The sequence below is a fragment of the Macrotis lagotis genome, chromosome 1 (genome assembly GCF_037893015.1).
Source record: "Macrotis lagotis isolate mMagLag1 chromosome 1, bilby.v1.9.chrom.fasta, whole genome shotgun sequence".
Lineage (NCBI taxonomy): Eukaryota > Metazoa > Chordata > Mammalia > Peramelemorphia > Peramelidae > Macrotis > Macrotis lagotis.
The window spans coordinates 239,959,975-239,987,670 of record NC_133658.1 but is presented as its reverse complement, the minus strand read 5'-3'; the positions used below and the strand labels follow the sequence as shown (position 1 = coordinate 239,987,670).

Below are 27,696 nucleotides of genomic sequence, written 5' to 3'. Positions count from 1 at the left end.
GAGAAGAGCCATGCCAGTCCTCTACACAAAAACGAGTTACCTTGAGCGACTTGTAACCTCTAGGATAAAATAGAAATCCCTTTCCCTAACATTTAAGGACCTCTGTCATCTTTCTCTTTCCTGTACTCCTCATTTTAGCCAAACTGGACTATTATCTGTTTCCTGAATTCATGCCATCTCCTACATTTACCTAGAGGACATCCCCCCCCTTCCCTTCACCACCCTCCAGATCTGGAATGAATTCTCTTCTCTAGTCAACCCTTCCAGAAGACTTATTTTCTTTCAAGGTTCAGCTCAGGAACTACCTCCTCCATATAGCTTTCCTAGATCCAAGTCATCTGAAGGTCTTCTCTCCCAAAATATTCTCTATGCACTTTGTCTTTGTCCCCATATCCCCCAAACTTTTATTACACATAATGTGTTGTTGTCCCCTTTCTCTCCCCACTCTGGCCATGGAAGTTCTGTGAGGGCAGGTACCATTTCCTTCTTGTCTCTATAGCCATCTTTGTATCAAAGAGCCTAGTAAATACTTATTGAGTCTTGGAGATTAGAGAGAGGAAGTACTCTCACCAAAAGGCAAATAGATGAACTTTCCCATAAGCGCCGTACTATTTGAGACACCATTTCACAGGGACTAGATGGATTTATTTTTGGGGGGTGGGGATGCAGTTGGGTCTTAGTAGTCTCTATTGGACTCCAACAGGCAGGACTGGAGTCCTAAAACTGAGTTCCCAAAGCCACCAAAAGAATTCTTTCAGAGTGGGGCCTGACTAAGGGGATGGATTTCAGCTTCCATCTATCCTCTAGCCTTCCTCAGCATGGGTCCCCTCCCAATGCATAGCCACTCCCAGTAGACATCACCCTCTTCCCTCCCTTTTCTCTCTGCCCTGCCTCCCCTCCAGCTCATAGTGTCCTCCCCCTGCCCAGGCTGGGGTGCAAGGCAAGCAGGAGATTTTTGAGGGGGATGGGCTGGGTGGGCGGTTTTCCCAGAGCAAGGAGTGGAGCAGGGCCGAGTTGGCGCCAGCTCCCACAGATAAAGACACTCCTGGCCAGCTGACCATCTAGCTCCGGCCAGCCACAGCCCAGGGGCCCACACGGGAGCTGCTTTCCTGTCCTGTGGGGAGCACCCCATCTCAGCAGGGCAAGATGACACAGAGAGAAGCCAAGACTTCTCCAGGGATGCCTGGATTGGGCGGCCACAGCAGCGGATCTGGGCTGGCACTGGGCACTGACAGGAAGAGGAGCCGCCTGATGAAGGCAAAGCAGGGATTATGGGGAGAGACTAGCTGGGGCAGCCAGAGATGGAGCAGACCTGGCCACACCATCCATACTTCCAGAGCCAGGAGCTTGGCTGTTGGCAGGGTAAGGAGAAAGGTCATCCTTAGAGAAGGTCAACAAAGACCTGACCCACCAGGGCCAAGGGTAACTGGCTGAGATAAGAGGTTTGGGAGCAGAGTGGGAAGAGTTTCCTTGTGAAGAGTATGTAAGGAGGGTGGCAGCTCTATCAAAGGTGAGGCGCCATGTTTGAAGGCTAGAGCTACTACAATGCTAATGCTCCTCTTGTAGAAAGGAGGTCATTGAAACTCTGAGTTTAAAATCCAGTTCTTGGCAAGGCAGGCACCTACTCCTGAATGGTAAATTGGAAAGAATGTTGGCTGTGGAATCCAAAGATCTGGTTTAAGTCTCAGCTGTGTCACTAATTTACTGTATGACCACAGGCAAATCACTTTACCTCTTTGAGCGATTCCATTTTCCCACCTATAAAATAGAGCTTATATTATTTGCACTACTTACCACTTGATGGTATAAGGAATGTACTTTGTAAAGTGCAAAGCACCAAAGAAATGATAGTTATTATTTCTATTGTGTCACCTCACAACTTGGCACTATGATTTTAATATCCACGTTTTGGGGTGGAGAATGGGGTTCAGTATCAGGGCCTTAGAACTGACCTCAGAAAGGAGGTGATATGAACTGGAACAGTAAGATAAGGGAGCCAAGCAGTGTATTTGAGAGAAAGATCAGTAGTGTTAATTCTTCTCTATCCTGGGTTTTTCTACGCAGGGCGAATCCAGTCCAGAGAATGCAGCCCGAGAACGGAGTAGAGTGAGGACTTTGCGTCAGGCCTTTCTGACACTGCAGGCAGCATTACCTGCAGTGCCCCCAGACACCAAGCTCTCCAAACTGGATGTACTGGTCCTGGCCACCAGTTACATAGCCCATCTTACCCAAACCCTAGGCCAGGAGCTTCCAGGGGCAGCTTGGCCCCCCTTCTTTCGAGGACTACGATACTTGCACCCTCTCAAGGTAACTATATGATACTTCTTCCTGCGATAAGGTGGGAAGATGCCTGAAACAGTAGGCTCTTTTTTGGGGATGTGGGGCTCAGGATTTCTCTTTGCATAGGAAATACTATTTCTGGAGTGGGCAGATTTCTAATCCAGCCTTCTTGCAAGTAGGGTCAGAGTTAGTGGTACTCTAGAGCAGGGAAGGGTCCAGGGTATGTGTAGGGTGGTGAAAGGAGTTCACGGAATCAGAGGACTGGAATTTGAAGCCCTACTGTGGCTATTTCACCTACTAGGTGATCAACGATCATCCCTCCAGGCTTCAACTTTGTCAATTGAAGGTCTTGGACTTGATGGCCTCTGAGGTCTCCTGCAGCTCTGTGCTGCTGTGAGTCTGAGGCCGACCCTGTCTGCCTCCTCCTAAATAGAGAGGAATAGCCAGGAAGACACTTGGCTGGCTGGTCCCCAGTAATTATTTCCTAATATTATTGTACAGCCCTTCCTCTGATGGAAAACAGGTTTGGGCACCCAGCTTCTTACCCATTGTCCCTATGTGCACAGCAGCACACTCTCATTAGAATATAGATGATAGGTATGTGGGGAAGGAGAAGCCCTTATTCCTGGAAAATAATATTATAATGGGGGTTAACAATGTTAGCCTGGGAACTTAACTTTAGTCTTCTTCAAGACACTGTTCTCATCACTTTAAAAAATTAAATAGTATCAAGAAAATATTTGAGCTTATTAAAAACTTCTTTCACCTATGCCCTATTCTGAAACCTTACCATGGTGGGAATGTAACACTGGATTTAAGAAGATTATTATCATTCTCAAATGAATAATCCTTCTGGGACGGATAGAGAGGCTTCATGGACACTGTATCTGTCATCCCAAGGCCCTGCCTAAATTTGGCAAGGCCCATCACCAGATTGGTGCAGAGTATTGAATTTTTTCCTCTTCTTCTTTAAAAAAAAAGATAGCTAATATTATATTGAACTTTAAGCTTTTCAAAGCACCTCATATCATATCATATCCTCAAAACTACCTTATAAGATAGCTATTGTTATTTTACAGATAGAAAACTAAATCTGAGAAGTTAAGTACATTATTCAGGCTTACAAAATTTGATAAATGGGGTGGCTAGGTGGCGAAGTGAATAGAGCAGTTGGCCCTGGAGTCAGGAGTACCTGAGTTCAAATTCAGCTTCAGACACTTAATAATTACGTAGCTGTGTGGCCATGGGCAAGCCACTTAACCCCATTTGCCTTGCAAAAACCTAAAAAAAAAATTTGATAAATGTAGGAAGCAGGATTTGAACTAAGGCCTTCCTGTCTCCAAGCCCAACTCTCTATATCCTACAACCCTATCACTGTTCTTCATTTATAACACTAACAGTTATCCAAAAACATAAGAGAAGTAGTAATCAATGTTAGTAGACAGATTACCTAGGGTTAGTGGAGTAGGAAATTTTAGCTTAAAAGCAAGAATCTGATGGAGTCCAAGGGGTTGGGGTTGGGGGTGGGGAGTGGTGGCAGGATTTTGAATGAGAATTTTTACATCATGCAGATAATGCAATTGACTTGGGAGTTGGGTCTGGGAAAAGATGGAATGAGAATTCTGTTAGTTAAAGAAGGGTCTGGCCATCACCTTACTTTACCTTTCTTCCAGCTAAAGACTGAAGACTTTAGATATCATAGAAGGCCAATCTCCTCATTCTGTAAATGAGGAAACTTGGCCACTGGAGGGGAAGTGGTTTCCAAGGACAAACAGCTAGTTAAGTGGAAGAGGTGGGGCTTAAACCCCACCTAACACTGAGACTAATGAATACTCTTTCCACTAGAGCAAGTAATTCTCAAACTTTTTGGTCTCAGAACCAACTTACACTCTTAAAAACTGTTAAGGACTCCAAAGAACTTTTGTTTATGTAGGTTATAGTTATGTGGTAGAGGTAAGGACTAGGAACAAAGATCTTAAAATTACCTAGAAGAGAATATAGACTTGATCTCAGAAAAAGCTATCTAATAAGAGCCATCCAACAACAGACTGCACTGGCTCCAGAGTGGCTCCTTCACTGGAGGCCCTCCATGTGGTGGAGATATTGAGGATTCTTTTGAATGTAGGGTAGACTAGATGGCCCATAAGTTCTATGAATAGCTGAGGTCATGTTCAATGAACAATAACTCAGGCTTCATCTTACTCAAGGACCTCATGAGAGTGGGTTGACAATAGGTGAGAAGTTGACCTAATCCTTTTATTGACCAACTAAATTTAGGGCAGACTGGGTATTCATTTCCTGGCCTCAATTCAGAAGTAGGCTCCTTATAGCTTTCAATCACTATCAATATTGCCATACTCAACACTGCCTGAAAAGTATGTGGAAAAGTTTCATTCTGTTTTTAAAGTATCATGTTGAGTCTCTTATCAGTTTTTTTTTTAAGTTTTTGCAAGGCAAAGGGGGTTAAGTGGCTTGGCCAAGGCCACACAGCTGGGTAATTATTAAGTGTCTGAGGTCGGATTTGAACTCAGGTACTCCTGACTCCTAGGCTGGTGCTCTATCCACCTAGCCACCCCCAACCAACACTTATCAATTTTGTGCTAGGGAAACAAAGACAAAAGAACTAGTCCCAGCCCTTCTGAGTTTCTCTTTCTGGGGTTAAGTGGGAGAACAACACAATCACATGGATATAAATACAAATTAAATGCAAAGTAATTTCAAGGGGTACATGAAATTTAATGAGGTAGAGATGCTAGAGGGTTTTAAGAGTTCAGGGTTTGCAAGAGGATGATTTGGGATTTCTGTAATTGGAATTGTTAACATTACTTATTTCCTATCCTCATATCTTGCAGAAATGGCCAATGAGATCTCGCCTCTATGCTGGAGCCTTGGGGCCATCTGGCCTTGACCCTTCTACTACAAATGCTCCTGGCCAGAGAATGTGGGAATCAGCAGTCAGCCCTGAAGTCCCTGGAGAGGTGGAATTCATTCCTCCGAAGCCAGTCTCACCAACTTGCAGCAGCAAATAACTTCATCTGTTTTTCTTGTGCTTACTTACTCCTTCTATGACTTTCTAGCCTACTGGTCCATTTCACGGTCTACTTTCAGAATCCCCAGTACACAAACATCCCTTATGAAGAAAGCAGTTGGGGCCTAGCTGGCGGGGTGGGGGTGGGGGGGTTGACTAAGGGACAACAGGTAGGTGGAAGGTAGAAGTACCAGGACTTGAATCTTTGAGATATGGCTTCAGTATAACTCAGTTACCATTTGGGGAGTGACAGTTCTGGATGCCTGTCATTGTGTGGAGTGAAGGAATCAATTCAAAAACATCTCTCCCTCTTGCCTCTGAATTAACTCCATAGAGCATGAGAATAGCCCCGGCAAAGGGCAATGGTAGAAGATCCTGAGGGATCCCAGGAGCTTTATATTGAAATTGGTCATTCTATAACAGTTTACCTCTAAGTGGTGGAGGTAAGGACTAGGAACAAAGATCTTAAAATTACCCAGAAGAGAATATAGACTTGATCTCAGGAAAAACTACCTAATAATTATGAAGAGACTTCTATGGCAGGCATAGCAAAGCATATAGTACCATTAGGAATTAAGGAGGGGAAGCTATTCAAGGTGATCTTGGAAAGTTCAAAATTATGGTAAGAACTAGGCAGTCATCTTTTGGCCCAAGGATTGGAAAGGCATCACTTGAGCTTATGTAAGAGTGTGTGCTAGAGGACTAGGTGGGGTTCTAAAAAACCAAGTCTATGGTAACCAAAGAAGTTTTGTTGGGCAGAACATTTGTGTCTTAAACTTCCAAATAAATGCCCCCAATGCCCCTCCTCTTTCCCTTGCAGACCCTGCTGCTTTACTTCTTCATTCCTTTTCCTTCCTCTGCAAGTAATATTTACATGTAAACAAAGCCCAGCCCTTACATTTCAAATTTCCAGAGAAAAGCTCCAGTTGTCTTTGTCTATTTCAGTATTACTAGATCCTAAATCCAAAGCTGGAATGGTCTTCAAGAGTCATCAAATCCAACTCACATTTTAGAGGAAATTAAACTCCTGGGAGCTGATGACCCAAGGTCACATGCATCTGGAACAAGATTTGAATCCTGAAAATCTAATGAATCTGGAACCACTGAGCTTTCCACCAAACATTCTATTTCCAGCCAACTCCCTCAAGAGGACACTCCTGTTGCTGCTCACACTTAGGCCTCTCCCTAACCGGCCTCTACAGGTTCATCCTGACCTGTACTGGTACATATGAAATGTGGTCATTGTAACAGTTCTTTGCCCTAAAGTAACAGGGACTAGAGCCCAAAGCCCATATGGAGGCAGTACGATTCTCTGGATCAGCCCTTAGCCTAAAACCTTTTATGAAAGGGTCTAATTGGGCCATGGGGATGGGAAGACAGATTTTAGTTTCCTTCCAACTTGTCCTTACATAGAAGCCATTGGAGTCATGGGAATATCAAGGAATATATATTTTTTCAGTACTTAAGACAAAAGTGGCCATGGTCCTGGATTCTAGAAATGAAGAGCTGCAGAGCTAGAAGTTTGAGGGTCAGGGGCACAAAAGAGAATGAGGCTGAAGAAGAAAGATTGAACTGAAGTGGGATATAAGAAATTGGGAGGGTTTGAGGACTGGGGCTGCCCAGGATGTGGAGGAGCAGTTGAGACATGGCTGGAAGCCATGAGAAGGCGGCCTCAGCCAAGGCTGAACTCATAAATCTGCTCAGGACCAGGCTATGGGGAGCTTGGATGGAATTGCTTCTCAGGCAGCTGCACTGGGGGTGGGAGGGAATTGGGGGCTGTAGAGTGTCCAGGTGTGGGAGGAGGGTGTGAGCAGAGTGTTCCTTACTCCAAGACCATAAAAGTCCAGCTCAAATATTCTATTTTTAAAAGTCAAATAGCAATGTCTTCTTCATTGGGTTAAGATGGCCTGGGAAAGGGGGGGGGGAGAGGAGAGGGTAAGAATTGTGAAGGGGGAGAAAGAAGTCTGGGAATGTACACTCCAGAGATGAAGAACAGGGGAACAATCTTTCTAGGGAAAAACAGAAGGATTGGAATTAGCTTAGGTTGGGATAGGGAAGACTGTTCAATTGCCTATTTCTCCCTCGACCTTTTCAATAAATATTTCTTCCTGCTCCAAGTCTCAAGAAAGAGGCATGGGCCCCTTACTTTAAGATATCCCACACTACATGATCTTTTTTCCCTGGGAGGGAAGGCAGAGATGGTAGATGTACATGAGATCAGAGGTAAGGTAGTGGAGGAAGAACCCTGACTCCCACCTAGTACTTAAAGATTTGACTGTCACAATCTCCTTTGGGGCTTAAGAGCTCTCCTTGCTTCTTAGGAATAACCCCTTTATATCTCATCCCAGGTGCCAAAGAGCACCTCCCTCCAAGTGCAGCACAGCTCCTACAAACTCCTACTTACCAGAGCAAGGAAGGCCTGAGCCCTGGCTGACAAAGGAGAGGAAGAATATATTTGAAAAGGAAGGCCATGGAAAGAGCAAGAGATAAAGAGGACTTGAGAAAAGTGAGTTTCCCCAGAGTTTTTTTTCAAGAAGAAAAGTTCTCCAGATCAAATTCCCATTGACTTATATTTTTGTCCCTGAGCAGATAGGCAAAGGAGGATCTGTTAGTTATGCTATAAAGTCAGGTACCTTCAGGATGGCATAGGACAGCTGCAATAAAGAGGAGGCTAGATGAGTCCAGGTAAAAGAACTGCATTCCCCAGGATAAATATAGGTGAAGAAGTCTCAACAAGCAGAATGATATTCAGTGGGATGGCACAGAGCAGAATAACCAGGACAAGAGATATGAGAACAAGACCAGTTAGAGGGTATTCCTGCTAGTTTGGTCAAGTGCTTTGTTTTTTCTTTTGGTTAGAACCTGACCTATCCCTCCTGGTTCCTGAAGGGTGCTAGAGATTTCCCTTACCAGTTTAACAGTCTAATCCCTCTGGTTCTGATTAGCAACAATAGCAAAACAGACAAATTTTTCATCAGTGGGAGCTCCTGGGGACAATAGTTTATTCTCCACTTCCATCTGGAGAATCCTGTGTCTCGTTGGGGTTGTGCTTAAGTTGGTGTTGGTATATGGAGTTTATTGGAGGGAATGGAAGGTTTTAAGTTAAACCAATCTCCCATGAGATTCCTTTAAATCTCTTTGAAGAAGGCATTCTTCCCAAGGAACACTATAGTAGTTCCTCTTCTGTTATAGACTCCTTTCTGCTTAAGGGAGAAAGCCAATTAATAATCAGAAATAATAATAAGAAAAAGAGTGTCAGGAAATCATGGCTCCAGCTATTGATGTAGTTCTGGGTCACCAGGCTCAGATATCTCCACTGGAACAGACAAAGGCTTTGCTCTGGGTTTAATGGAGAGAGGGTTGATGTGTTGCCTCATGTGTAGAGGGAAAATCAGAGACAATTGATTCAGTTCTGCTCCCTGGTCACAGTGATGTCTCATGCAGTATGAAGGCATGACCATGGTCCCCTTGGATATGACCTTGCTCAGGTACTGCCACTACTTCCTCTTCCCCACAGCCAGTCATCATTCCATTGCTCATCTTCTTTGGGATCTTATCTGTCTTACAAGAGAGGTCCTAGAGATAAACCAGATGTGATAAAATTGCAATATAGGAATTGGAGAAAGAGGGGGCTTGGTGAAGGATTCCAGTTCCCATCTTATACAGGTGGAAAAATGCAAGAAATTAATCTTTCCTCTATACTCTGGGGACCAAGGGATATGGCTCAAATAAGGTCTTTAGAAAGATCTCACACTTGTCAATAGTGGAAAAAAAAAGGGGGGGGAGAGGAAATTAGACAAGGTGAAGGAATGGAGGTGACAGGAAGGTGCTGGAGAGGGACACAAAGAACAAATGTAGAAGGATATTTAAATATTACATATATTACTTGGCTGTAGCCCTGGCAGGGCAGATGGTTCCGACAAGAGACAGGAAGGAGGGCAAATAGCCGTGGTAACACAGGGTAAATTGTCCGAGGGTCTGGGGGCTGGTCCCTTGTTCCACCTAAAGATCAAAGGTCCTAATTAAAGTATCTCCAAAGGCCTCAACTCTCCCCAGTCCCAAAGCAATCATTTCTTTGTCAATGCTCTACTATCTAAGTACCCTCACATATCTTAGATAAAAAACCTGGTTATTCTAGAAGAGCTAGATACCTGGGATCAGTTCTCCTTCTGCCCAAGTTTCCTACCCTCTTCCAAAATCCCTCAAGCCACCTGCAATTTCACAAAGCTCCTCTAATCACTACTTTTTCCTGTCCTCCATCATTGTTCAATCCACCCCCAAGCCTGGTTTCTCCTTACCAGTGAGAAAACTGACCAGCAGCCCCACAACAATGACCGTGGTGGAGCTGTGTGCACTGTACCACAAATAGGACAGGTTGTAGAATCGCTGCAATCCTGTAGGCCTGAGGAGAGCAGAAGAGTAGGAGGAGTACCAGACTGGAGGTATCACAACATTCTATGTTTTTCCCTTGTTATTAGACACCAGACACCATGAAACTACATTCCTAGACATATCCTAGGATGGCCCAGGGATCAGCAACTTCTCCCTCCAATCCCATCCCACCTGAGATACAGTCTTTACTCACTTGGACACTGGTGAAGGCATTAGAGTGGTCACAGTGGTAACTGTGGCATTTCTGTATGAGGGGAAGCCAGTACCATTGGGCAGAGGGAGCACTATCCTTGAGGTCATGCTGCTCAGCATACTCCCGATGCCAATCCAGAAGGCCATGATGAGTCCAACCAGCAGACCTACCACTGCACCCTACATCACATACACTCATTCAGAATTCAGAAGCTTCACCCATCTCTACCCAGCATGTTCCCTCCCCTCTCCATTGCCCAAACCAAGGCCCTGGCCTAGTCTTCTTGTCCCTCCTTGGCCCTTTCTTGGGGCTACCTCTTCATCTGGCTGACGGGAGACACTTACGGTTGAGTTGGCACAAGGGAAGAAAAAGCCAAGGCAGAAGAGTCCAAGCAGAGGTCCCCCAACCATTCCAAAGATGCTTATTGCTGCCTGGAGAGGAAAGGATTAAACAAAGGAAGATTAAATAGCATAAATACTTAGTAGCCTCATGGATATCTGGGTACAATTACTGCCTATTCAAAATTCCCATGATTTGGAGCATTTTTCCCATCAATCACTTCACATAGGGTAGAGTAAAGACTAGAGGGGCCAGAGGGATTGGGGTGGGGAGAGGGGTAATTTCTTTTGGATTCCTTTCTATGGGTATAATCTATCCAAATCACAATTAGAGTTCTTCCAATCCATTCAATTTACAAATAAAAAACAAAGGTTAAAATTTGGAGCTACCAAAAGAATTCTGCTTCATGATCATAAGTGGGTCTAGCTGTCCCACAGGTGAACATGAATGGGTGACTAAGGAACATTGAAGGTCATTCCTAACTACAGGAACTCAACTCCTGACTTGATCTCGTGTCCCATGTTCCCCCCACCTCCCTAAACAATTCAGCTCTTTTCCACTGTATTCCTCACCTGCAGCACAGGCCCCATTAAGGAGGAGAGGTAGGCCATTCCCAGACATATCAGGCCATAGATTACAGCTAGGGAAAGAGAAAGGAAGAAGACAAAGAGATGAATCCTAATATGGAAGAAAGTAGGAAGAAGCAGGATTAGTCTCTTTCTCCCTGCCTCCTTTTAAGGTTTATACTTTTTCTAGAAATCCCAGGTTCTTCCAACAAGGAGCTTCTTTCTTTATTCTCCAAGGGAAGCTGGGGGCTTGTCTTGCTCACAGATACAAAAGAAGCTTTATATTCTGAGTGCTGAATGAACTAGCCAGGCTAGGAACAAGTAAAATCACAATGGTAATGATAAATTAGAAATGACTAAATAAAAACAAAAAACAAAAGGGCCAATTCGATTTAATCCAACAAGCATTTATTAATCATTTCCTATCTGTCAGAGTTTGTGAATACAAAGACAGAAAAACTCAGCCCTTATCCTCTTGCTCTCTAGAAGCTTATGAGCCACTGGGATGAAGGGATATGGGAACAAGGGCTTACCAAGAACCTTGGAAATTAAAGTGGCACGTTTCTCTGAGATTTCTGGGAAGTGGGGCCGGATCAGATCTTCTATAGTGACTGTTGCAAGTGAATTAAAAGCTGAGGAGATAGTGCTGAAAAGCAAAATGAGGATGAGGTTTGCTTTGACTCTAAGGCAGAGTAGGGAAGTTTTTGCACCAAGAAGCCCAACTGGTTGAAGTGCAGGGTACCTTGGGTAAGATTGTGAAAATGTTACAGGAGAGCTGTCACCTGGTTAACAGCCTGAACAGCCTTCTGCTGGTGGATCAAGGAATACCAACAACAGCCAGCCTTCATTCTGGGTGGCAGAGCTCAAAGATAAATTCTGTAAAGGGGTGCTAATTTCAGGGAATGGTTTAGTGTAACAGAGGGGACACCTTCTAGAAGGTAGCTTTCTTATCTGGTCTACATGGACAATGGAGTCTTTTGTCAAACCTGGGAGTTGCAAATAAAATCAGGTTATAAGATGCTCCACATATGGGATTCCCTTCTCAGGGCAAGAAGGACCATGTTCTCTAACTTTAGGTAGGGCCAAGGAACAGCATCATTAACTTTGTAGGGAAAATCAGCCAAAGACCTTACCTGAGAGAACCACTGAAAAGACAGGCAACAAAGAGCCCAGGTAAGCCAGGTATCTCTCCCAGGATATCCATCACAAAGTAGAGGACCATCTGTAGACAGAGCAGTGCATCCAATAGTCTAATAGCTGCTGTGTAGGTCAAACATGTGACCCACTCAACTCTCCAAAGGATATTATCAGGATTTCACAGTTCAAGGCATCCAGGTCATCTCAATCCTGCAGGACTGAGGAAAGGCTGTGTGCATGCACTTGGGGGGGGGGCAGTTCTTAGGAGCTAGCAGTCTGCTGTGAGACAGGGAATTGTTGCCTGCATTAATGTTTTACCATACCAGGCCTTAATGGCATAGTTAGGAGGAAGGAGTACTGGATTTAGAATTAGAGAGCCTGATGTTCAGCCTCTAACCCAATTCTTCCAGATGCTGAAGGAAATGCTACAATGATTAAAATAGAGTACCTGATTTCATAAAGTCCAGGAGGGGAACTGATGCACAGACATTCAATACATACACCATCCACACAGAAATGTGGCAACAGAAAAGAAATTTGGAATCAAAAGACTTGAGTGAACCCCAGTTCTGTACTTCCTAGCTATGTGACTTTGGGTAAATTACTTAATCTCAATTTTATCATCTCTGCTGGTCCCTGCCTTCAAGGAGCTCATGTTCTACTACCATAAAAAGTGTTCTGTAAATGTGAATGTGCTGTGTGTTGCCATCATTCTTAGGGCAGAGCAGGATGATACCCTACAGGAGGTTCACCTGGTCAGAGGAGACTTGAGCTTGCTCTGGTGCTAGAGGATGGTCAAGGTAATAAACAAACATGATGAGGCCAATGAGGCAGCCAATACAGAGGACCACCTGCTGGCAGGGGAAGACAGCATAGCAGGAACTGCAAAAGAAGTCAAGATAGTGGGGTTGGGGACATCTATCACAGAATGCCAGGATACAACAACCCTCATCTCCAGGAGACCAAGCACAGGGACCCCACAGTGGGGCCACCATCCCAGGGACAACAATTCCAACAGACTCCCTGAGAATCCCTCTTCTCTCATCACTCCCATTTCCTCCAACTCACAGAATGGCAGCCTTTTCGGTGCGGGAGCTGAGGTAGCGCTGTACCTGAGCCTGGTTTACTCCGTATAAGGACAGCATCATAAAGATTCCCCCAACAGCCAGAGTCCAGAAGGTGTGCCGCACAAATGGGTCTGGATTTAGGCTGCAAGAGTGATCAGTCACCTTATGATGGGTCCCTGGATAGAGAAGGCCCCAAAGGCAGAGCAAGCCTGGGGTTAAACTGGGACTAGGTTGAGGGATTGAGGTAGGACACCAAAGTCCAAACCATTACACAAGTGCTGGATGTGCTAAAGGGAAATCCAGGAAAGCTGAGGAAAGTGAATGCTTCAATTAAGTCAAACTAGCTCTTCTATTTCTTTCTAAAATCCTAATAGTCATATATATATATATATATATATATATATATATATATATATATATATGTGCTAGGGATGGCCCTCTGACCACACCATCTTTACTCCTCATGTAAAATCCTGAATCCTGATACATTTCAAAGGTCCTATGCAACTGCTGCTGTCTCCCTTCCTTTCTTCAATGATCAAGCTCTTTTTCTAGTCTCAGAATTCTACCTAGGACTTAGGTTGCCTTCTGATACATTTTATGAAGTTGGATCACAACTACGCACAAGTTAGTCACTTTGTTGGGAATAGGGGAGTACTCACTCAATCCCAGAGATACGGCCATGCTGTGAAGCCACATCCCAAACACGCCCCAAGCCGCCCACCTTGGTAGCCCCGACAATGACAACAGCTAGCTGCCCTAGGAACATGACCACTGTCTGGAACACATCTGTCCAAATCACTGCCTTTAGTCCACCCTGCAGAAGAAAAGAAGACAGATTCTATCCAGCTCTTTTCCAAAACATCTGGCATCCAGGCCCAACCACTCTCCTCCAGGTATTGCCTTTGCCACCTACTCCACCCCATCCTTCCCCATCCCTCAGGGTACTTACCAGACTAGTATAGACAGTACAGACAATTCCTAGAGCCAGCACAGAGCCCCACAGATCAAAGCCCGTCACTGTAAGCAGATCACAAAGTAAAATTCTCATGGGAGGGGGGGAGTGCCTATATATAATTTATTTTTATTTAAAAAAACACATAAATCACAATATATGCATATATATATTTGTTTTTACATAACCTTCATTTCTGAAATATACCCCCCACCCCTTACTCCTGTAATAGAGTAAGAAAACAAGCAGCTCAGTATTATCAACTCTGTCAGTATGTATAATATGGAACACCCATAGTTCCCCCATCTCTACAAAAGGAGAGACGTATTTTCTTAATTCTTCTCTACAGCCAAGGTTGTTTGTCACAATTGGAGTCTGTTTAGTTTTTTCTCTCCTCAGACACAATTTAATTCAATTCAAAAACTTTTCAAATGCAGGCTGAAAGATGCCTTGACATATGTCTATCTAAAGCCAAAGTGTATCATTCATTAGCTTAAAGTATCCGAATAATAACACCAAAAGCTGTTTATTAACCATTTTAGTTTGCATTTCTAGTTATTCAAATAGTTATTTCCCTCATACAAACTAGTCCAAAGGGCCTGGAAAATCACAAACCTCACCTTTCTACACTGATTCTTTTTTTTTTTTTTAGCACTGATTCTTATTGGGGAAGTTCTACCCTCCCTCATTTCTTGGGCATCTTGCCATTCCTATACAGGGGCTGTGACTCTTTACCTGCATTGAGTGCCAAAGCTGGGGCATATAGAACAACACCCATGTAGATTACCTGTTAGGGGAAAGAAGGAAGAGGAAGAGAGAAAAGGGGAGAGAGTAAGAGGGAATGAGAAAGAACAGGAAGGGGAGTGAGAGCTAGATCTCAGCTTTAATATCCCATATTGCTCCCCTGTACCCAACCAAGGACTCTTCTCTCTCTCTCTCTCTCTCTTAGCACTAGGTTTGTCTCTATGGACCCTGCCCTGAGCTTAAGGTTTCAGAGACTAGGGCAGGAAGGTGTGTATTTCCTATGTATCCCTCTTTGCCTCATTCATTCTCTACCTTCTTTTAAAAAATCCAAACTACTGATTTGCTTAAATAAAATCAATGTGATATTACTCTAATGAGTTCATGATAATAAGACCCTTCCTTGTAATACAGGGAAGTAATACGGTCAAGTAAAACAATGAATGTATTGGCCAAATCTGAAGAAAATATGCCTCATTCCACACTTAGTTTTCTATCCCTTTCCCACTTACCATTTGAAAGATGAATGTTAGGGTTCCGCACAGTCGTACAACCTTAGTGAATCGAAGCTCGAGGTACTAGAATATGTCGGGGTGAAGAGAATCATGTCAGACCCCAGGTTTTCCCACCTTTTTTTCTGAGCCCCACATTTCTGATCTCAGGCTGTTTATGGAGGTACAGAGGGCAAGGAAGAGGAGGGAAAATTTTAGTTCTGTCACATACCAGAGTTGGGGAATTATCTACCCATCCCTTCGAGTTTTCAAGATCTGCTCTTTATGGGATACCTGAGCCTGAACACCCATCACTGCTTCTACTTCCTCATCCCCATCCCTGTATAGCCTTCCCTTTGCACCCACCTCATAAGCACTGGAGATATTCAGTCTGTAGAAGATAGGTAGGAAGATATGGGCAGACACCAGCAGACCAAGGAAGTAGGAGCAGCCTAGGAACCAATACTCAGTGCCAGAACGGTAGATCTCCCCAGGGACTCCTAGGACGGCCACAGCTGACTGAAAGGTGGCAAGTAGAGAGAGTGCCACAGGGAGGGAGCCCATGCTACGGTTAGCCAACAGGAAATGGCGGACTGTGTTCTGGCTCCTGCCTCGCCGTGCATAGAACAGTCCGATAGCAAGCGATAACACCAACAACAGCACACATACTCCATAGTCCACAAGGGTGAAGTGGGATTGGGGTGTTGGAGGCGTTGCCGTTGGAAGGGCTATGGTGGATGGACTTACCCCCGAATAGAATTCTCTGATGCCCATGCCCTGTCCCTAGGTATCCCTCAGATTCTGCAATGCTTTCCAGGCGTGCAAAAGCAAAAGATGAATTGCAACTACAACCTGGTGCTCAATCACTCTCCTCACTGTTCTCCTCCTCTGCCAGGTGGCATGGTAGAAGCCAAGCTGTCAAGGGAATCAAGGAATTCTGTTAAGGGAACTCATACCAAGTCAGGGTCAGATTCCTTGTACTCTCACATGCACTCCCACCCCTGTGCTTTCCATGCCTGAAGTCAGCCAGTCAGCCATGGACTACAGAAGGATTTGAAAGCAGACAGTTATGTCTGTAGTATAGGTCAGAGAAGGTTGGAGTGAGGCAGAAAGCCAGCACAGAGATAGGGCAGGAGACATCAAGACTTGGCTAGGGTCTAGAGATCTGCTCAAGTCCAAAGCTGTTAGAGGGTCACCCACTGCTTCAACAACTACAGTCAAAAGTCTTGACGGCACAGAACCAACAATTACAGTTCACTAAGCCAGTGCAGCCCAGTCTGGCGCCAGAGCCCAGCAGGGAATCAGAATGTAAGATTAACCATTTCATCGTTTCACTCTGGACTTCTGGTCATGAATTCCCAAACTCTCATTGTCTTTCTTAGCATCTTTATTGTCTCTTCTCAGGATCCTCCTGAAGTAACTGCAATGTTCTAACAATACTCTGCTAGGATTCTCCTGGGTCTATTACAAATGCTATTCTTTACATCTCCAGTTACAAACAACCTGGCACCTCTTCCTCCAAACTTCTCCCAACCAACCCCAGTACTATTCCCCTAAGCAGAAACATAGAAGGTAGAGAAGGAAAGATCAAGGGCAAGCCCACAAGACAGTGGTCTTCCTGGGGGCAGACACACACCTGGAGATGAGATCTCTCTATAGAAGCTGAGCTTGGCTGGGTAAGTGGTAAAGAGTTGTCAAGCTTCCTATGGTTGGAACTTTGACGAGAGACTAAGGGTCTGATCTTTTAAATCCACTGAGGTGGGGCCAGGGATGAGGGTGTGAACAAATTCCTGTAACTAATGATTAAGTTTCATTCCAGCCTTCATGGAATTAATCTTTAAAGCCGCAATTCCCTAGTACTTTGGGAGTAGTGACCTTATGGCCACAAAATTAAGCCAAAACCAGAGTGATCTAGAAGTGGGTGAATGGCAGAGGAACACCAGGGTTTTAGAATATTCCTAGATAGATAAGGTTTCTTGTAGGGCACCACTTGGCACTATGCCAAAGGAGACTGGGGATGGGCAGAAGGAAAAGGTGTTTCTTTAATCCCACAGATTATGCCAGACTGCTGTCAATATCAGGGGCTCTGACCCTGGAAATTGATGCATCTGCTTTGGGGAGAACATAAACAATTTAGGGGAACAAATGACAGTAAATACCATTTATTGTGAATGAAGAACCAGGGGAAAATTGTGAGAGAGATGTGATTGGTATAATAGAAAAGGTGACCAGGAAAAATCTAGAACTCTGAGAAGAAACTGAGAAAGCTCATGCTGCTACTCTGACCTTTTAACCTCTACTGCCAGAATCTGGGAATGGGCCTTCGGTCACCCTAGAAACAGAGTTTAGTTTTCAAGTATTCTTAGAGACTGATTAACATACTTTGTGTTCTCCCTCCCCAGTCTAATCCTCCCCTTTAGGCTTTCCTCTGCTCCCTAAAGAAACAATCTGGCTTTCCTCCCACAAGGGTCACTCTGTACAAGACAAGTCAGAGGGTGACTTCATGAAATTCAACCCTGATCTGTGAACTCTTAAAAAAAAACAGGTGGAAGGAGACTCAGGTGACACAGATCTGGGGAATCACATGCTCTGCATAACATAAACTTCTCAACTGTTTCTGATTTGGAATTTCTCATTTGATAAAAAGATGTCCTTGATATTAATTGCAACAATCTATGTCTCCTCCCTCCCTCTTACTCAGCATTATGGTGGGGTGGAGGTGATCATAACTGGCAAAAATAAGATGGCTGTAGGTAGTTGAAATGTTCTAAGAATCAAGTGACTGGGAATCTAGTTCCAGCACCACCATTAAGTGAATAACTTTGGGCAAATTACTTTATCTCACAGGACCTCAGTTTTCTCTTTTAGAAAATGAGGAAAGTCTAATATTATATGGTTCTGGTTAGGAAAATACTTGGACTGATAAATTACTAGATTCTCTTCCCAAATGTGTATTAGACTTTAAAAAGTTAGGAAATATTGTCCTAAAAACTAGAGATGGAGAATCCTACTAGATAGGGCCAGTTTCACAAGCAAGAATAGTGGTGCCAAGACACAAAGAACATGATGTCCTGCTCTAAAATATTTCCTCCCATGCTTGTCATTGTGTGCCTGATATTTCCTGGGATTAAAAAACTAATTTTTCATTTTTAAGAATACTCTTTTAAAATTCAGAATCCTCTAATGTTTTAGAAATTAACTGTTAAATGGCTAAGTCAGATGCAAGACTGCCCTTGGCAGACATATAATCTAAGTGCTGACTTCTAGTCTCACAGCTCCAAGTACCTCCTGGATATCTCAAACAAAATGTTCCAAAGACATTTTAAACTCAACCTATTCAATACTGAACTCATCATCTTTCTAAGACTTCCCTTCTTCCTAACCTTCCTATTGCTGTTGAGTAATTATTGCCCATTAGTGTCTGCCACAGATCTCCCAGTTTATCTTCCACTCAGCTATTAAAATGACATTCATAACCTAAAAAAAAAGATTCATGTGTAGGATTGACCACCATCACCTTCCTTTCCTTTTTGCAAGGCAATGGGGTTAACTGACTTGCCCAAGGTCACACAGCTAGGTAATTATTAAGTGTTTGGTTCAAATTTGAACTCAGGTCCTCCTGACTCTGGGGCTGGTGCTCTATCCACTGCCCCACCTAGCTGCCCTATCACCTTCCTTTTCAAAAAACTCCAGTGGTTATTATCTTCAGGACCAAATAATAGCTAACATAGATATGGGTATAAACACACATACATAAACATACATACATACATATATGTATATAGTGTTTACTCTATCTCAGATATTGAGCTATTGTGCTTTACAATGACTATTTCATTTGATTCTTAGAGTAACCCTGGGAGGCAGGTGCTACAGAAAAGGAAACTGAGCAAATGGGTTAAGTAATTTGCCCAGACTGACAGCTAGTAAATGTTTGAGACTACCTGTGTGGAGATCTTCCTGACTCCAGACCTAGTATTCTTCAAATCCTATTTTTAAAACCAGTCATAATTTAGCTTCCTTCCTATCTTTCCCTTTTTTTTTTGGGGGGGGGTTGCAAGGCAATGGGATTAAGTGACTTGCCCAAATCATACAGCTAAGTATTATGTGTCTAAGGCCAAATTTGAACTCAGGTCCTCCTGATTCCAGGGCTGGTGCTCTATCCACTGCTCCATCTAGGTGCCCTTCTTTCCCACCTTCTTATAAACATCTCACTTCCCTCCATGTGCTCTAGGATTCAGTGCCACTTGACTCTTTGCTGTTCCTTGAATAAGCATGGCATAACCTCATTATATTGTCATTGGCTGTCCCCTATATGTGAATCAATCTCTCTCTCTTTCTCTCTCTCTCAATCTCTACCTATTGCTTAGCACAGAATTTGATACACAGTAGGTACTTAATACATGCTTGTTGACTCACAGTCAAAAGGTACTCAAAGCATCTTAATCACAATTTTAGCAAAGGTCCTTCTGCCTACTACTCCTTTATTAGTAAGAAACCGATACAAACCCTTTGAAAGGGTAGTGTTTTAATCTCTCCCCCTCACATTCTCATCTCCCTAGCATAGCCCCTCGTTCCCTTGTATAGTTTTTAGAGCTGGTCTATACCTTAGAGATCTAACCTCTTATTTTACAGAAGCAACAAGAGACCCAGAGATGAGTGGCTTGGCCAAGGTCACGAAAACAGCAAAGCTGGGAAAACAGCCCAGGTCTCGACTTGGACTGTGCATGGTGCCGCCAACTGTCTTACCTGCTTTGATTAGGCCAGTGCTAAGAAGTTCCCTCCATGTCTTTCCAGCTCCTCCTCATTTACTTTTCTGTGTTTAAAGAAATGGCAGATCTGGACATCCGACGAAGCTTCTCTTTACCTTCGCCTGGCAGTTCCTCTTTGTTTTTTTTTTTTTTTTTTTTTTTTTTTTTTTTTTTTTTAGCAATAGTCGCCTTCATTTCTGCTTCTCCCCTTAACTGCTCCTCCATCCTCTGGTCCTCTTTTCTTCCTACATTATGGTTCATCCCTCCCCCCACTCCATTCTCTCTGTCCCTTCCCTCCCTCCCCCCTTCTTCCATTCTAGGTGGGGGGAGAGTCTGTCTGCAGGCGGCAAGCTCTAGGCCTTCTCACCCCCAAAGAGGGCACTGACCTGGGGTTGCGTAAAAATAACCCTCCCCCTTGAAGTTCAAAAAAGGACCCTTCCCCCGAAAGCCTTCGTTGGGCCCCAGCCCCACGGCTCACCTTTGCCCCGCAGCCTCTTCACTTCCTTGCCTCCCGGTCATAATGCACCTGGGAAGAGCCAGCTCTCCACCTCTGCGGGCCCGCCCCCACCCCACCCAGCCCGGCCAGCCCCAGGGCAGCTACCCCCAGGAGCGCGCCGGCCTCCGGCACACGTGGGTTACCTGCTCGAGGTGACTCGGAGCCGGGAGCGCGCGGACTGATGACGTCGCTGCCGGGCCTCCTCTGCTTTGCCTCCTGATTGGAGCAAATGCCGCCCATCGAGGCTACGCCCACCATGTTAACTGAGGGCAGGCGCCGGCCGGCCCCGGGGCCACTCGAGGGGCTGACCCGAGGACAGGGGGCCGGGGAGCCCCCGAAGCTGCCGAGCGATCCGGCCGGGTCGCCGGACGAAGGCGGGGGAAGGAAGGAGCTCTGTCCCCGGCTTGGGGACTCAGGAAAGGAAACCGCCGAGGCGCTGGAGAGCCGGCGGCGGGGCCGTGCGGCATCGCCCTTAGCCCCCGGCCCGCGAAGCTTAGCCCCCGGCCCGCGAAGCTTAGCCCCCGGCCCGCGAAGCTTAGCCCCCGGCCCGCGAAGCTTAGCCCCCGGCCCGCGAAGCTTAGCCCCCGGCCCGCGAAGCTTAGCCCCCGGCCCGCGAAGCTTAGCCCCCGGCCCGCGAAGCTTAGCCCCGGCGGCGTGCTTGGCCCGGGCTGGGGGCGGGGGACGTCACGCCGCGCTCGCGCGCTCTGACACGTGACGGCCGACCCCGAGGGAAGGGGGAAAATGGCGCCGCGTCCGGGCTGGCTGCTCGGGCTTCCCCTCGTCCTCGCTCTAGGCGCGGGAAAGGTCCCGGCGCAGCCCGAGGTACTGAAGAGGGAGTCGGTGGGGTCGGGAGAGGCGCGAAAAGGGGCGCTCGCCGGGTCGGAGCGGACGCCGGCCCCGCCCGGCCCGGCCCGGCCCCGCGTCCTGGAGAACTGCGAAACCTACAGCGTTAGGGCAGGCTCAGGCCTAGTGGCCCCCCGCAGATACCGCGCCGGCGCCCCGGAGTGCGGGGCGGTCATCCCCGGGGGGCTCCCGCGGCCAGTGCGGCCGGGCAGAGCTCCAACCGGCTTCTTCTTACTAGCCAGCCTTGCTAAAAGTCGGTTTAAATATCTATCCCCGCCGGCACAATTAGTTAAACGTTCGTTACAGTTATTATCTAGTTAGGAGAGCCTGGCCCAGGACCCAGAATAGGATCATTTATATTCTGAAACGCATTATAAATTAATCGTATCGCATTTTATTCTCACAAAAACCCGGCTGGTAGCTGCTGTGCTTCTCCCCATTTTACAGATGATGACACCGAACAGGTAGAGGTCCAGTGACAGCTGGCAAGTGTCTTAATTGGAACACAAGTCTAACAAATAACAAACTTCTATCTGCTTTATCTGCATCATCTAGCTCTCTCAAATCATGTGCCCGGAAGAAGCTCTGTGATCTTGGGCAAATCATTTTTCCTCTCCTTAGCTCTTAGGATCCTAGCTGTAGAGCTAGAAGGGACTTCAGAGTTCTTGTAGTCCAACTCCTTCATTTTATAGATGGGGAAACTGAGTCTCAAGGACTTAACTTTATTTCATACTTAAGAGATAGGATTAAAACTCTGGTCCTTGGATTGCAAAGGTAGTATTCTTTGTTCTGTATAATCTTACTTGCCTGGAAAGGAGAGATTAAAGTGATTTACTGAGAGTCACATCCAGGACATCACTGGTGCCCAATAAATAATGAAATTGAGAGATAGAGGAGGCTGGAGGAAACGATCTCTAAAAATCACTTTCTAACATTCTGTAGCCTGATCTTGCTAACAGCTTTACTGGTTTATAATTTCCTAAAATATCACTCCCTTTGCCCTTTCTACCATTTTAAGGGTCAATTCAAACCTTCCTTAAGTAAATGCCTGCCTATAATGCAGTTCCAAAACTGTAGGATGTTGCCACTGTTGAGTTCTTGTAAATATTTTTTATGTCTCCAAATCAGTGTGACAGATTTGCATTTATAAATTACTATGCTTATTTAATAAATGCTTTTGTATGGTGATCTGTAAGTAGGTGAGGGGCTTTTCCTAACAGCTTCAGTTTTGTAAAGAGTAGAAGGGTATTACCTGATGAAAGAATTACTACTTAATACAAAAGAAAGGTAAAAGAGTGAAATATGTTTTTCTCCAGGCCAGATTCTGGGGAGGAGTGGATAGAGTGTCTTTCAAAAGAATCTGAATTGTGAGTTTAACTTTTCTATGTTGGGTGAAGAGAAAATGCAATTTCATCATTCCTTTATAAGGTAAGAACTTGGTGGTTGGCACTACTTTGACCACTTTTTTTTTTTTGTCTGTTCATAACCTTACATGTCCTGCAGATTTGCAAATATTGTCCTGGGCCTGCACATGACACATCAGAAGTTTACCATTACTGTAAGCAGAGACAAGAGTTAAATCTGACTGCACGTTGCTGTCTGAACAAGCAGGGTACCATTGTGGGGTAAGGAAGAAGAATGGGCAATGAGTAATATACAACTATGTAGTTTGAAACATCCAACCCTACAAACATATTGTTCTTATGCTAGTTAATCCTTATGCTATTTTGTCTAGGGAAAGCCCTATGGATCATCTGTCCCATTTGACTCTACATAGCTGCTGCACTAAAACAGTGTCCTATACCTCATGCCTAACTAGATAGTTTTTTAGTCTTTTCAGTCTTGTCTGATTTGTGGTTTTCTTGGCAAAGATAACTCTAGTGGTTTGCCATTTTCTTCTCCAGCTTATTTTACAGATGAGGAAACTGAGGCAAACAAGATTGCATCTTACCCAGGATCACATAGTAGAAAGTATCTGATGTCAGCTTTAAACTCATGAAGATAAGTCTCTCTGACACCAGGCCCGCCACTCTATCCACTTTGACGCTTAGCCATCCTACAAAGATATTAGCTGTAAAATTTGTAAAAGTACAATTATCTGCCGTTACTTCCTTTGTTTTGACATTGAAGCTAACATTGAATTCAAAGCAAAAAGGAATATATGTCTTAAGTTCAGAAAGGTATCCTTCAAATGACTCACAAAATGTCTATAAATCTTCAGCTGAAATCAATGATTGATTTGAGTTTAGTTATGACTATGCAGTCAGTATGCATTTTATATTTGAAATTGAGCTTTTTTGTTTTATCCAGTGATTGAGTTAATTATTTTTGATCCTTAAACATGTTTTTACATCTTTCTGATTCTAAAATAAATTATTTTTAAAATTTCAACATTAGTAATTTCCTTCTCATGTTTTTTCACTGGATTACTAATGTATTTTTTTAAGGACAAACTACTGTGACATATGTATCAGTTACCTTTTAAACTTTTCATGGGAACACTTCAAATACACTGTCCTCTGAATCAGTTTGACTCTTCCCTCTTTGCCCCTAGTAAATCACCAAATTTGTTCATTCTGCCTTCATTCTGTCTCTTACATCTGTTTCATTCTATTACTCTCCCTTCTCACTGGCATCATCATAATTTAGCCTTAAAAGCATATATTTTTGTTGCCTCCTAATTAGTCATCCTGTCCTCAGAATTGTTTGTTTTGTTGTCAGATCAACTTAAGTTTCCCATGCCAGCAGAATGAAGCATAAACTCTTGAGCTTGGCATTCTGGACACAAGCTTTCCTTCCTTCCTTCCTTCCTTCCTTGCTTCCTTCCTCAGATGGGGTTAAGTGGCTTGCCCAAGGCCACACAGCTAGGAAATTATTAAATATCTGAGACTGGATTTGAGCTCAGGTACCCCTGACTCCAAGGCCGGTGCTTTATCCACTGCACTACCTAGCCGCCCCCACAAGCTTTCTTTCTAACAACAGCTCTGTGATATGAATCTAGCTATAGCTAAATTCATTGTTTCTCAAGCGCATTTGCACATCCTTGTTTTTTTCCTTTCTTCCCATAATACTGTCCATCCTCTTCTATACTCATCCTAGTTAATCTTATCTCTCTCACAAAAACCTTCACTGATCATTTTAGCCCATCCTGATCCTTCTCTCTGATCTTCTGTAGCTTTGTAACATATGATATCTAATGCTTCTTTATGACATTGTTACATTGTTCTTAAAACTGGAGTAATTTTTTAGTTATTTTTATGTCTTATTCTTGTCTTCTCCCTCCAAGAGATTATAAGCTCCTTGAGGTTAGGGATCTTTGTTTACATCTGCCAGTGTAATAGTTCATAGTACTGTTACATAGTAATACATACCACATGGTAAACCCTCAGTACATATTTGTTAAATAACTAAGAGATATTGAAGAAAGAACAAGACTAAAACACAGTCTCCAACCCTGAGGATTTTAGTTTTGTGGACATTCATATCTGTACTTAAAAAGAACTTAAATTTTTATATAACTTTCATTTTATACCATTCTGTAATGAGCTACCAGTAATCTGGTGAAAGGTTTGAGACATTTTCCTAGAAGCCTAGAACCCTCTCCTTATTTCCTGATAGACAATGATGTTTGTTCTTCTTTCTTGTTTGTTTTTTAAATTTATTTAAAGGGACAATGGGTTTAAGTAACTTGCCCAAGGTCACACAGCTAGGCAATTATTAAGTGTCTGAGGCTGGATTTGAACTCAGGTCCTCCTGACTCCAAGGCCAGTACTCTATTCACTGCGCCACCTAGCTGCCCCTTTTATTCTTCATTCTTAGGATTTTTTTTTGTTGTTTTTTTTGCAAGGCAAATGGGGTTAAGTGGCTTGCCCAAGGCCACACAGCTAGGTAATTATTAAGTGTCTGAGACTGGATTTGAACCCAGGTACTCCTGACTCCAGGGCCGGTGCTTTATCCACTGCGTCACCTAGCCACTCCTATTCTTCATTCTTGAAGAAGACCATAACATGCACATGAATTGACTTTTAGTGAGAAGGGGGCTGTGCTAAGTCACTTTCTCCTCCAGAACCATCTGGGTTCAGTAGCCAGATATGAATCAGGATTACTAGAAATAGCCCTGAATGAGAAGCAGTCAGGGTTAAGTGACCTGCCCAAGGTCATACAGCTAGTAAGTGTCTGAGGCTGGATTGAAACTTGGGTCCTCCTGATTTCAGGGCTGGTGCTTTACCCATTGTGGCATATAGCTGCCCTAATGGACACAAATATTCTGACAGATTGGTCCCAGACAGGTAAAGATTAAGATGGAGCACAGCACCTAGGGTGTCCTGTCTGCACAGCTAGCTTGTAATAAATGCAGGCTGACTGGAAAAGGTGGCAAAATAGTCCTGCTGGTGGAAAGAACAAGTGGTGGATGGAGCAAGAGGGACAAGATTACAATGACCTCTCTCTTCTTTTAGACTAGATCTTCAGAACTGTTCCCTGAAAGAACTGGACCCACTCTTTGCTGAGGCCCATTCTGCCATTGTTTTGTAAGTGTTCTTGGGTCCCTTCCTCCCAGAGGTCATTAAGTATAGAGGGGCAAGATCTGGGTCACTAGGGAGAGAGGAGCCCTTCCAGGAGAAATGTGGGGGGGTCCTTCCTTCTGGCAATCCAGGATGAGCAATAGGCTCTGAGAGAAATATAGATGTGTGACAATTAAAAAGATTCAAGAGACATAGTTTCTGAGTAATCATTTTAGTAATAAGGCCAGCAGGTTATTAATAAAAATACGATCATTTGGCTGTTTCTCTTAGACCAAAGACCTTTAATGGCAGTGAGATATGCCATACAAAGTTGCTTCTGATTCAAATAGTCACTAGTTAACATAGTGGGAAGTGGGCTATCTTGGGGTATGTGACTTGGGTCATTCAAATTTTGGTCAAAGAGGGAGCATTTTCCATATCATATGTCTTGATAATAGGGAGACTCCACATCTCTTCCCTCCAAAAGATTACACCCATTAGCAAAACTTAAGATTTCTTTTACTGATTATTAGATTTGACTTGGGTAAATCTCTTAAGAGAGATTTCCCACACTGGTTAATTTCTGGATGAGGAAGTAGAAAAGGGGAAAAACTTTGGTCCTAATACAATAATTAGTTATTAAATATAGGGAGAAATATTCATTTCTCACAAGTGGAATCAGGGAGCTTCCCTACATAAGGCATAATAACAGTTTTTTTGACTTGCAGGGACCTACGAGCAAACCCCCTCCTGAATATACCTACCTCAGCCTTCCGTAATTTCACTGAGCTCCAGACACTGTGAGTAGAGTGAAGTAGGAAACATACATTAAGAGCAGCAACGTCTGATTGCATGGTATGACAATTGTATGTTATATTTAGGGTGGTGCCACTGAAACTAAGCTGTCCTGGTGGGAATGTTTCCTGGGATAATATCACCTTTGATGGTGACAGCTATATCTGCCAGGGACAAAGAAGTCTGTGCAATGGCACTGTGCAGCCAGGTATGACTTTTTCCTAACAGCTTCTAGGAACAGTCTCACTTCCTTCAGACCCTCACCCCATGTAGATAAAGCAAGTGATCAGTCTCATCCTTTCTATTGTTGCTGTTGACCTGGAAGGCAGTTTAAAGGATTTGGGATTGGAGCAGAGGTATGGGCAGCCTTCATTATCTGATGGATCTATCACTGATGTACTATGGCTTCTTTCCTGCTTTAGCAGCAGCTCTGTGTCCTGAGAATGCATATTGTGTCCCTGATGGCCCAGGCCTTTTCCAGTGTCTTTGTACTAGTGACTTCCATGGCTACAAATGTCTACGAGAGGTAAAGATTGGGGACATGAACCAGCTTGGGATGAAAACATTGTAGTGAGCTGTATTCAGCCAGAAGATGTAGGATGTGGGGAGTGGGTTTGGGACCAGGAGTAGGTTGGAATCATGAAGAGGGAACTTGCAGGGACAACTGCTGTTTAGGGAGGTGTGCCTGGGTGGAGCAGAAATGACAAAGGTCTCTGAAAGGCTCTGCTGACACTTGTTTCTCCTGGCATTTTACTTACAGGGTTCCTTCCCACTCCTCATGTTCTCTGGAATCCTGGGCACTACCACATTTTGTATCTCCATCCTGCTCTGGGGGACCCAACTTCGCAAAATCAAGGCTTCCTGAGCCTGGACTTCCTACGAACCTAAAAATCGAATGGACTCCTATGGGGGCCCTGCACAGGCGCTTTCTTGCCAGGCTCCTAAGTGCAGAGAAGAGGAGAGCTGGAGTCTTCAGGTGGTCTGGCTGGCTCTGGACCAGGCTTGAAGTTAGAAGTGTTTGTCAGGGATGTTTGTGCCTAATAAAACCCTCTTCTTTAAGGACCTGAGTGCTGTGTGTCTATGTGCTTGTGCCTGTTTGTGTGTGTGTGTGTGTGTCTGT

At 44.3% G+C, this 27,696-nt stretch overlaps 3 protein-coding genes across 8 annotated transcripts; 2 read left to right on the top strand and 1 right to left on the bottom strand.

Annotated features, from left to right (window-relative positions):
* Positions 1–649: 649 nt before the first annotated feature.
* TCF23 (transcription factor 23) lies at positions 650–7,063 on the top strand. The gene is made up of 3 exons (XM_074209879.1): positions 650–1,362; positions 2,065–2,307; positions 5,133–7,063. Exons 1-3 carry the CDS (start codon positions 1,147–1,149, stop codon positions 5,307–5,309), a joined length of 636 nt encoding a protein of 211 aa, XP_074065980.1. The 5' UTR covers positions 650–1,146; the 3' UTR covers positions 5,310–7,063.
* On the bottom strand, positions 4,932–20,936 carry SLC5A6 (solute carrier family 5 member 6). Of its 4 annotated transcripts, none has more exons than XM_074209852.1 (17): positions 20,580–20,936; positions 19,939–20,005; positions 15,556–16,104; positions 15,211–15,276; positions 14,693–14,744; positions 13,955–14,022; positions 13,665–13,819; positions 13,004–13,144; positions 12,688–12,817; positions 11,932–12,020; positions 11,332–11,444; positions 10,805–10,872; positions 10,238–10,324; positions 9,894–10,072; positions 9,607–9,710; positions 9,195–9,310; positions 4,932–8,884 (listed from the first exon to the last, which is right to left on the bottom strand). In XM_074209852.1, the coding sequence occupies exons 3-17, from the start codon at positions 15,961–15,963 to the stop codon at positions 8,732–8,734; spliced, it is 1,929 nt and encodes a 642-aa protein (XP_074065953.1). In that variant the 5' UTR covers positions 15,964–16,104; positions 19,939–20,005; positions 20,580–20,936; the 3' UTR covers positions 4,932–8,731. The 4 variants fall into 4 exon arrangements, with proteins under 4 accessions (XP_074065953.1, XP_074065952.1, XP_074065954.1 ...); XM_074209851.1 differs by lacking the exon at positions 20,580–20,936 and adding an exon at positions 20,419–20,513; XM_074209853.1 differs by lacking the exons at positions 19,939–20,005; positions 20,580–20,936 and adding an exon at positions 20,419–20,510.
* An 86-nt stretch (positions 20,937–21,022) lies between these two features.
* ATRAID (all-trans retinoic acid induced differentiation factor) lies at positions 21,023–27,524 on the top strand. 3 transcript variants are annotated; one of them, XM_074209878.1, is made up of 9 exons: positions 21,179–21,258; positions 22,596–22,646; positions 22,783–22,904; positions 23,184–23,459; positions 25,737–25,808; positions 26,510–26,581; positions 26,663–26,784; positions 26,999–27,102; positions 27,337–27,524. In XM_074209878.1, exons 4-9 carry the CDS (start codon positions 23,275–23,277, stop codon positions 27,439–27,441), a joined length of 660 nt encoding a protein of 219 aa, XP_074065979.1. In that variant the 5' UTR covers positions 21,179–21,258; positions 22,596–22,646; positions 22,783–22,904; positions 23,184–23,274; the 3' UTR covers positions 27,442–27,524. The 3 variants fall into 3 exon arrangements, with proteins under 3 accessions (XP_074065978.1, XP_074065977.1, XP_074065979.1); XM_074209877.1 differs by lacking the exons at positions 22,596–22,646; positions 23,184–23,459 and having other exon boundaries at positions 21,023–21,258; positions 27,002–27,102; XM_074209876.1 differs by lacking the exons at positions 22,596–22,646; positions 23,184–23,459 and having other exon boundaries at positions 21,026–21,258.
* The last annotated feature ends 172 nt before the right edge of the window (positions 27,525–27,696 follow it).